General features: G+C 46.5%; 1 protein-coding gene across 2 annotated transcripts; it reads right to left on the bottom strand.

Moving 5' to 3' along the window:
- Nucleotides 1-547: 547 nt before the first annotated feature.
- Nucleotides 548-8,202, bottom strand: DDX5 (DEAD-box helicase 5). Of its 2 annotated transcripts, none has more exons than XM_087751112.1 (13): nt 8,052-8,202; nt 6,357-6,522; nt 6,113-6,209; nt 5,894-6,027; nt 5,706-5,771; nt 5,121-5,262; nt 4,882-5,042; nt 4,541-4,713; nt 4,226-4,336; nt 3,938-3,999; nt 3,800-3,859; nt 2,326-2,550; nt 548-1,746 (listed from the first exon to the last, which is right to left on the bottom strand). In XM_087751112.1, exons 1-13 carry the CDS (start codon nt 8,057-8,059, stop codon nt 1,364-1,366), a joined length of 1,788 nt encoding a protein of 595 aa, XP_087607238.1. In that variant the 5' UTR covers nt 8,060-8,202; the 3' UTR covers nt 548-1,363. The 2 variants fall into 2 exon arrangements, with proteins under 2 accessions (XP_087607238.1, XP_087607237.1); XM_087751111.1 differs by having other exon boundaries at nt 8,028-8,184.
- Between the last annotated feature and the right edge of the window lie 2,432 nt (nt 8,203-10,634).

The following is a 10,634-nucleotide window of genomic DNA, read 5'->3' as shown; positions in this document are numbered from 1 at the left end:
TAGAACTTCACAGAAAAGGCAGAAATATATTATTAAGAGGCAGATTAGGCTGCAGTTAAGAACAACACAAGCTGAGCCTCAGAGGAAATCACCAAGAGCTAAGCACAGACTAGCAAAAAGATCTAAAGCATTAAATAAAGTCCGACAGGTTCAAAATAACCTAGGTAGAATCTTGCCTCGATTCTTACAGACAGATTCAACCTTGAATACATTAAGCTGTAGTTAAGCATTGTTAAACTTGAAACTAATCATTGTTACTGATAAACAAGCAAGAGGAAAGAACTGAAAGTTAGTATTAACTGGAATTTTAATATACCGTACTTGAAAGCATTAAGTACTTTAACCCCAGGATCAAGTATTATTCCAGCTATGCTCCTGATCAAGGAAGCGCTGTTGCTTCGCTCAGCAGGGGCAGTGGTTTGAGATTACAGAGTCATTTGCATGTACTACAAGTCTCACAAAAAAAAAAAGCCATGAAGTATGTTCATGGATCAACAGCCCACTTCCCTCCCCCCACTTCCATAAAGAAATCACTGCTCAATACCAGTTTAAGTATAATTTGAAGTTTTAATACTAAGATCTTCCCATTTCTCTGAAGCTCATAGTAAGCCTGCATGCTAACTCACAAGGCCCGACAGCTGTAGGTACATTACACTCAAGCCTAGTCTGCACATACACTTGGGTGAAGGTGACAGTTTTGGTGCTGCAAAAGCTTCCTACGCTCGTAGCAGCTCATCAGCAACACCACTGCAGAGTTTCGGTTAGCAGAAGTTTTAGCTATACCATTACTCCAGTGGATCTTTTCCAAAAACTGGCCCTGCACTAGTGAGACAAGGAAGAGCACTGTTTCCAACAGTTACTTAGAAGCCAGCTTTACTTTTCTTCCCCATCAAAGCAAAGCCTGCCATGCTAAGCAATCTAGCCCAATCAAGGCAAGGCTGTTTTTTGTATAAGCTTAAATGTTTAATCAGACACAGTTGAGAAACCTTTCTAGAATTTAATATAAAAACATTTGACATTCCATTAATGTAAAGTTGTGCACGTGTTGAGAAAATTGCCATCTGAAAGAAAACTCGGTCTTCAAATATCTTTATTGGAAGGCCATGCACTGCCTTCTGTTACTGTATTTCAAATCACTGTACATTTACTTTGAAAACACTGTCTGCATTTTCTAGTACAAAAAACTAAAAATTGTTTCAGGAATGTAGAGAAATATTCAACTTAAATAGCGAAAAAGTGCACCATAATTACTGCTGCACTGCAGTCATTTCTGCATTTCTCATTTCTTAAATAACTATCCTGTTTTGATAACACACAATATAAAGAGCAATTATGAAAAACTGAGACATTTAAATACACTAAGTTATTGAGAATAACTTGTCGGCATTGGGTAACCTATCATAGGAGCAGCACCAGTGGCAGGATACGCATACTGCTGTTGGTTCATGCCATTGTGCATATTTGCAATATTACTCCCATACTGCTGATCATAGCCATTCTGGTAAGCTCCTGCAGGGTTACCAGCCCTGAAGCTGGCTTGCATGCCTGCAGCTGCAAAGCCGTTTCCAAAAGGAGTTCCATTACTGAAACTTTGGGCGCTGTAGGCCCCATTTTGAGTTTTTGCTCCAAAGTCTCTCTTTCCTAGTGCACCATAGTTTCTCTCAAAGTTCTCCCTCTCTCTAAAACTACTAAATCCACCCCTTTTGCCCGCAGAATATCTGTCACGTCGATCACCTCGGGAACGACCTATCAAAGAAGACAAGACATAGTTATATACACATCATAAAGGCTGCATTTTACATACCCCCAAATTAGTTCAGCTCATATAGTAGGTTTGCCTTGCTGGGCAGTCTTCATCTAACCGGAGTCTCTCCTTAAGATTTAACTATCTAGATGCAGACTATTTTGATAGAGAAAGCAGTCTAACCCATGAGGAGTCATACGCTCTCCCCTGTAACGCGAGTGGTGGCATCAAGGCAAAAAAATCACTTTGATCTTGCCAGTGGGACACTCGCATCCATCCTTCCTAGCCACATGAGAGAAGGCCACAAAACTGAGCCCCGAAGCGTTTTACTTCAGAGGAAATACTCCAAAGTGCATCTTTGGCCAGCGCTAGCCATAGGTGCAGCACAACATGTGTGGAGCGTTCAGGGGGAGGGGGTGTTGGGTTTTGTTATTGGTGTTAATAAATACCTTCTCAGGTCACCATAACTGGTAGCTAAACCACCTTCCACATCCATTCTGGAGAGAGGTTGGAGGTGGAATTTGAGTTTCCATTTTGTTCCGAGAGGAAAGCTACACACTGTGGTTGAGAACAGTACTTACCTGAACCTCTGTCTTCAATCAACTGAAGCAATTTGGGGTTGATGGCTTGATTAGCCTCCCGAAGCACAGAGATGAGGTCATTTACTTGCTTAATATTGTTAGGAGTAAAGAATGTGTATGCTGTGCCTGTTTTGGTACTGCGGGCAGTTCGTCCAATTCGGTGGATATAGTCCTCTGAGGAGTTAGGGTAGTCATAATTGATGACAAATTTCACATCTTCCACATCTGTAAAGTGTTGCAGTGTGGCAAAAAGCAAGGTACAAAGTTTTGCACACCACAACAGCCAAATCGAAGATAAACATTAGACAATTGTACTTTAAAGGAAATAATGGCTGCAAAGAACAGTGTTAGAATTATCCATTTCTGCATGAGTATTGTGGAAGAGAAATTTATGCACACTCCGTCTGTTCCCGTCTCATCACCCACCCTGTGATCCAAAACCTTACCATAAAGGAGTATGCATTTGCTTGTCATTCCCAACTCAAGAGTCCCCTTTACAAATCATCAAGTGACATCTGAATGCTTCTTGCAGTAGGGCCACTAAAGCTCACAGCAGCCTCTTCATGTGCTCATTTGAGGACCTTAGAGTAAAAACATACAAGGTCCTTCACATACACACTCATTAGAAGCTCAAAAAAAAGGGGCCACACTGCTCGTCTTGCCAAGACCTTTGAACCGCAGCTGCAAGAAAAACATACCTGTCCCCCCAAAGTCACCAAGTTGTTTTTATGCACTGTGTCTCGTCTAGGCAAGCGCTTCCAAGAAGCCAGGGTTCACTTGAGAATGTGTCTCTCTCTGGCAGGTCTCGACATGACGACTATGTATAGGTGGAGGAACTTCGACTTTCAAAGGCATTTGAAAAGCCATTGCTTTCCTGCCCCACTTGCTAAAGTGAGAGGTGGACTTTTTCTCAGATTTCATGTGCCAGTACTCACCAATTTGTACAAGGCTTAGTACATTTTAAAGCTGCTCTCTCCATTTCATGGTTGAAAAAAATTTCATTGAACATTGCAGTTTGTAATTATTTTCTTCAACATTTCAGCAAACTCACTGAAATTCAAAGACCCACAGATCACAGCAGACAGTATGCACAAAACTAACAGTACTGCACCATGGCAAATCATGCAAAGCATGGAGAGAAGAGAAATACCAGGGCAAAGTGAACTGTGAATGAAACTGCTTATTTCATGAGAGAACAGTTTATGGGGTAGTAGTTTAAAGGATGATCTTTGCCTTTTGAAGATTACTGGCACACAATGCTCTCAGCTTTCACCTCTCTATTTGACTGGAAGCAGCCAGCCGATCATTTCCACTAGTCCTCCATCCCCCTCGAGTCCTCCGATTGTCATGCCTAGGCCTTGCCACAAAGACTGCACCTTTATGTGAAGAAAACTTAGAAAAATGCAGAGGTTAAAGAAAGCAATAGACTTTCTTTAAATAGCTTTGGGCAACTGGCATTACGAGTTGTACTAACCTAGACCTCTGGATGCAACATCTGTAGCAATCAGGATTGGTGCTTTTCCATGTTTGAATTCTGTAACACAAACAACTCATCAGTTTCTTCATTAAGTAACACAGATCATACACTTGTAGAAATTGCCAAAATACTCACCATTTAGAACCCAGTCCCGCTCCTGCTGGCTTTTATCACCATGAATACCCATTGCTGGCCACCTGAAAGAGCAGAACTTGATTGACCTCAGACCACTCCAAGTAGTTTCATTAGTCAAAGACAGGGCTACTGGCAAATTCCAAACAGCTTCTAGAGCTAGTTTTAGCATTTCAACTGACACCTGCTGTCACTGTATTTGACACCATAGTTAAGTGGTCACTCGGGAAGAATCAAGAGCATAGTCAGACTACCGGGGTGGCTCACTGAAGTTCAAGCTATTAGACTCACCCATCTCTCCTCATTTTTCTGGTAAGATCATCACACCGTCTTTTGGTTTCCACAAAAACAATAGTTTTATTTTCCTTCTCACTCATTATTTCTTCCATCAAACGAATAAGCCTATTACAAAGAGAGGATGGTTAGAGCTGGTACTGATTTGTACCGCACAAGTTCAGTTTTACCAGCCTGAGCTTTTACTTTTTTAGTGGTCTCAGACTGGTGTAAAAAAAAAATTCCATCAAGACAAATTCATTTTGCAGTTCATAAATTAAAACTAATGATTACAAAACAAGATGAATGCTTTTGCCCCCACTGATTACTTACTTGTCATCTTTCTCTACATCATGACACACATCCACTATCTGAAGAATGTTGTGGTTTGCACTTAGTTCTAACGCACCAATGTTGATGTGTACGTATTCTTTCAAAAAGTCTTCAGCCAGCTGCCTGACTTCCTTCGGCCATGTGGCACTCCACATCAGAGTCTGCCTGTCAGGCTGGAGAAGGAGACTAGGTCAGTACAAAAGTCAACATAGTCAAATGTCCAACCAAAAAAAGTCTACCCGGACAAGCCCGGAAAAGTTAATGGCACTGCCCTTGCTTCAATGAGTACGGCGGCATTTGTTTCTGTAACAGTGATAAATGCATGAACCATTTATACTCACTCTTATCTGATCCACAATTTTTCTGATCTGAGGTTCAAATCCCATGTCAAGCATCCTGTCAGCCTCATCAAGGACGAGGTAAGTACACCTCCTGAGATTGGTCTTTCCAGCTTCTAAGAAGTCTATAAGTCTTCCAGGCGTTGCAATGCAGATTTCCACACCTAAAACCAAAGCAGTAAAGTCAGCTGAAGTAGTTTTCACATGGCCTCATACAGAGACGCATCAAGGCTTATCCATACCTCTTTCTAAGTCACGAATTTGTGGTCCCTTTGGAGCACCTCCATAAATACACGTAGACTTCAAACGGCATGCTCTGCTATATTCAGCAGCTACCTGCTGCACTTGCTGAGCCAGTTCACGAGTTGGTGCCAGCACAAGACACTAGAAATAAGATGCCCAGCTTTTAGTTCAATACCTATTTGAAGCTTGACACTAGTTTTAAATGGAAAGGTTATCTTATGTTACTTCAGTGCCAGAATGACTAAAGTGGATTTAAGTAGCCCAAGCCAGCAAACTAAATTACCTAGTATCTCAGTTACCACCAAACACTGACCTATTCTGTGCGGCAAGATATCTGAAAGTCAGTAGCTTCCAGGGGATAGCAATTTCCAAAATATGACATCTAGCCCTGTTCTGTACAATTTTGAGGACAATCCAATCACAGCTTATGGAACATTCTTGGGAAACTACCAAAACATGGAACCACTTTAGTCACACAGAGAAACACAATACAGCTATGCACTCTTTATGAGCATGGACAATTGGGACTGTAAACAAGTCACATTCTCTAGAAATTAAGACCCCTTTCATTTAGGAATACTCACAATAGGTCCATCTCCTCGCTCCAGGAATGGCTGATGATTTATATGCACAATAGCAGGCAACAAGTACTGTTTGGAAGAAAGAGAAGTCTCATTACAGTCTCTTCCCAGAAGCGTTCAGCCTGCACTAGGCCAGGCCACACTTCCACTGCTGAAATCCAGCAGTATTCCAGGCTACAATCAAAACTTACAGACAGTGTTTTCCCTGATCCCGTCTGTGCGACTCCAACCATATCCAAGCCACTCAATGCAACAGGCCAACCTTGTGCTTGAATAGCAGTCGGTTCAGTGAAGTTCTGCCTCTGAATTACTTCCATAACATTTGCTTGAAGAGAAAATTGAAAGTTATTAACTTAAGCTTTGCCTCAATCAAGCCTGGAAGAACCACCAGTATGGTAGTCTTCACTTACCAGGAAAGTTAGCTTCATAGAAGTTTATAATCGGTTTTGGACAGTTATGGCCCCTAACTGTGACTTCTTTGCTTGATCTGTACTGCTCAACTTCTTGCTGCAAGGCAAAAATCCCATTATTGGAAATAAGTTTGATACCAAAATTATCTTTTAAGTTACCCCATCCGTGCCTGTTGGGGCCCATGACCCTCAGCACGTTTGCACTTATTTCTTCACTTTTGCATGAGTTGGATGGAGTACATACCACAGTACGTCTAACTACATCAGGATGTTCTTGATAGAAGTTCTTCTCAAATTTGGGCAGCTCATCTAAATTCCATTTCTTTTTTGTAAGTTTTTCGCCAGGGTTTCCAAATTTCTTCCCAGAGAGAGGTCCACCTCTACTTCCTCCAAAACGGGGGGCTCCAAACCTAGAGAAGAAGATCATAACATAGAATCCAACAGAAACGTTTTGGTCCTCTTCTTATACAACTTAGCCACTATCTTTGCAGTCCATCCTGTAACTTCACAATTGAGATTTATAAACCCCACTTACAGGATACTGAAACTTCAAAAAACATACTTAAGTTGCAGATGCCGTCATCTGCCTAGCTACAATTCACATTCAGAAGCTAAGGCAACACATTTCTCTGCAGTTTCCATAAAATGAAATTGCAAGGTCTATTAGCAACTTACAACACAGGCTAAGGGCGGGCATTAAAACCTTTGTATTACCCCATGATCAAAATGGTTTCCCACCCAAGTGGCACTCCCACTGTGTCAGCCCGCAGAAAGCGGGCAGGGGCAGCTAGGAAACCTTGGGGTAACTTTCCCGTAAACGGTGTTCTTTTATCCCAAAAGACCGACTTCTCTCAATAACGACGTTCCACGAGGCCATGCGTTTTAGGCTCGGTCCCTCCGCTCGCAGAAGGCTCCTCTCGCCCTGGCAGCCCCGAGGCGCAGCTCGAAGCAAGGCTCAGCCGTGCGCTCAGGACCGCTAACGCGGACCCGAGCCCGCGGCTGCCTCCCCTGCCCCGATCGCTCCCCGATCTCGGCCGGGCAGGCGCCGGGAGCGATCCCCCCGGCACAACACAGCGCTCCCAGAGGGGACCTGCCCGAGCGGCCGCTGCTTCCTGCCAGCGCTGTTTCCTTTGTCTCTCATTTCTGTCTACGCCACATTTTCCAGCCGCTGCCATTTTAGAGTCTGAGCTGGGCGGGGGGAGGAGGAGGAGGAACAAAGGCAGCAGCAGCAGCCGGCATTTTGATTTCCCCTCAGTCACCGCATGGCGGGGCCGGCCATTAACATCCGCTTACACAACACAAAGCGGGAGCCGGCCGGCTTCTGCCAGCAGCAGCCAGAGCTGCCGTCCCTTGTGAGAAGGCAGGGAGGAAAAGGGAACCGCCCTACCGAGAGCTCCCCGAGGCTTCGGCATCGACGAAGCGCCCGGCCAACCCACTGACCCACAAACCTCCAGCCAGCCCGCCGTTCCCCAGCCCACCCCCGCTGAGGGGGGGAGGAACGGCGCTCGGCGCGAACCATCCACGCTCGGGGGTACGTTCACGGAGGGGTGGGGGGGGGAGTCCCTTCCCCCCCCAAAAAAACCCCACCCGCGCCCCTCGTAAGCGGCCGCACCGAAGCGGGGGCTGCGCTGGGGCGGATGGACCTAGCCCCGTCCCAGGCTGCGCAGCCACCCACGCCCGGTGGCCGCCCTCGCCGGCGCTCGGAGCTCCTGAAGCCCGTTCCCCTCCCCCAGCGTCCCCTCGCGAAGCTCCGGACACCTCGGGACGGCAGGAGCTGAGGAGAAGGGCTCCAGGGCCCAACCCCCGCCACTCGCCGCCATTTTAAACGGCTAAAACACAACCACCAGAACCCCACAGTCGGTCTAAGAGTCCGGACGCTGGCGGCGGCTAGCGCCGGCCGGGCCCCCGGACTCACCCTCTATCCCTGTCGCTGGAATACCCGGGCATGGCGATGGTGGCGGTGGGCGAGACGATCCCGGTCACTTAAAGCGGGTGGCGGAAGGTAGGACAGGATCCAGCGCCGTTGGTGGGGGCCACTGAATGTGGAGCGCCTCGCCGCCCGGATGCCGGTTATATAGGGGGCCGCGGGGGCTGATGGGAACCGGCGGGTGACGCCCGCGCAGAGCCCGCCCCCTCTGTTATGTAAGCGGCCCGAGCCGGCCGGAATCCCCGCCCCCTCCCCTGGGGGCGTGGCCGCGGCACGGCCGACGGACGGGCCGTTGCGGCGGCGGGCGGAAGTTCCCCGCCCCCTGGGGGCGTGGCCTCCGCTGCCGTCACCGCCCGCAGCGCCCCGCCCGCAGGGGCCCCTGCCCCCCCCCGCCCACGCAGAGAAGGGCGCGAGCGGCCGCGCATGCGCAGAGCCCCTGGCAGGCCGCTGCCCTCGGCTGAGGCCTCCGCGCCCCCGCGGGCCGGCCCGGGCCTGGCGGGACGGGGCCTTCCCCCCCGCCGGCCTTTGATGAGCGCTGCCTGATGCCTGTCAGCCTCCCGCTTCGCCCGGAGAGCCACTCGGCTCCTGGCTGGCGCACGGGAGCGGCGCTGAGGCAGCGTGCTTCAGCGCGGTCCCCGCTGGGGCCGGACGGCAGCGGGCGGAGCAGGCGCCGAGCTCCCCGCGCTCCCAGCCGCTTACCGTCCCGTCAGCGCTTCGAAAAGCCCCCCTGCCCGTGCCCCGGCAGATAAAACCCAGGCCCAGGCGGCGTTGCCACGTTGTAACTGATAACCGGTAACCCGCGGGACCGGCAGATTGGGCCACGCACCTACCCCGGATCTTGGAGACTGAAGGAGGTGGGTGTGCAGATCACACGACGTTACAGGTTGGACACAGTCACCGCAGCAGACAGATTATTAAATGCTACTTTGAGCAGTGCTTTTAGACTGTTACCCATTGCCTGGGCACTTTTATAAGTGTTAAATACATGTGATTAGAAACAGTTACTATTTTTGTCTTTCCAAATTCCACAGCAGGGCTAGTAAAGCAATTCAAAGGTCACAAGAAGCGCGCCAGTGCACTGAAGGACAGGGCTGTTGAGAAAGCACATGTATAATAAACGAAATACCTGAAGTGGGTACTGCGTGGCTTATCTGCCCTGCTTTGCTAGCTTAAAGAATAACTTGCACGTCTTGCTACCCGAGGCTTCAAGCACACAGAAGAAAAGGTGAAGCTTGAAGCATAAACATAAGCAGCCATATTGCCAGACCACCTGTTCCAAGCAGTGGCCAATGCAAATGAAAACAACATACGGAAGGAGAAGCGTGGTAACGACACTCTCCGTTTACATCCTCCCACCTTCTAGCAATCCGTGCCATAAGGCTTTTCTGAGACAAAAATAACGTAACTGTATTTGATGGCCATTTCTTCCCATTTTTGTTCTATTTATGCTCTTAGCTTCTAAGATACCATGACAATGTGTTCCACAGTTCAGTTGTTCACTACCTGAAAAACATTTCCTTTCATTTTCAACACATTGCCTGGTAAGAACAAGGGGCACAAAACACAATGAGTAATTGGAAATGGTGAGTAACAATTTTCTGTTTATTTATACCCTTTGTGGACATTAGTATTTTCTAAGTCACCTCCTTTGTAAACCAAAGCTGCAGTCTATCCAATTCTCCTTTAAAAGCAATTCCACGCTTCTGATAACCTTTGCCATTTTCTCTTTATTGACAAGAAATGCACACAGTATTCAAGATCTGGGGCCCATACAGATTTACCTAATGAAGGCATAAAGATGTTTTTGATCTGTTGTGTATTATTTCCTAATCATTTTTTTCCTCTTCTTTGATTATTGCTAAGAATGGAGCAAGGTTTTCAAAGAATAGTACTAGATGTTTCCATGATCTCTTCCTCAAAAGTAACACCTAAGTTAGGCTTATCTTTGTTTACAAATAACCACAGCTGTTGCCCCCTCAGCAATTTGGAATATCACCTCGATCAATCATTTTTTATTATCAAATTGTTCTTTAGTAGCACTTCAATTTGACTAGGCTCACTAATAATATCCCCTGCAAATTTCTAACAGCGGATCCTCCCCAGTTTTTTCCAGTATGGGGTTTCTGATTTAATATAGCTTGTTAAGGATTCTTCTCCCAAAATACCCCTTTTAACGCTCTACACCTACTGGCCCCACAGACTTCCTGCTTCTGATGAGTCTGAAAAAGGTTTTTGCGAAGGCTGTGAAAATTAATAACAAGTTGTCTGATCTTTTCTTGTTCTTCCGTTACATTTAGCTTAACACAGATTATTTGAAGTTTTTTGTGTTTGTATATAACTTAGTGGTTCCTGTTACTGTGCTGTTTAACCTTCCTAAGGTTTTAAAGAATTGAAAAGACTGAACAAACACAAACCCTTGTGTCTGTCTCGCCTGAAAAATACTTCCTCTTTTTTGTGTTCTACCTCTTTAAGTTAAACATCATTGATTTTCCTGTGTTCTCTTCTTACTTTGAGCCAACATATGCGAAGCAAATCAACACAGCTTTGCAGAGCTGTGCATATATCAAATTGAAATCTATGTTCTAGTATGAATTT

The sequence above is a fragment of the Nipponia nippon genome, unplaced genomic scaffold (genome assembly GCF_047370975.1).
Source record: "Nipponia nippon isolate SJK-2023a ecotype South Korea unplaced genomic scaffold, ASM4737097v1 scaffold_14, whole genome shotgun sequence".
Lineage (NCBI taxonomy): Eukaryota > Metazoa > Chordata > Aves > Pelecaniformes > Threskiornithidae > Nipponia > Nipponia nippon.
This window is presented reverse-complemented; position numbering and strand designations above follow the sequence as displayed.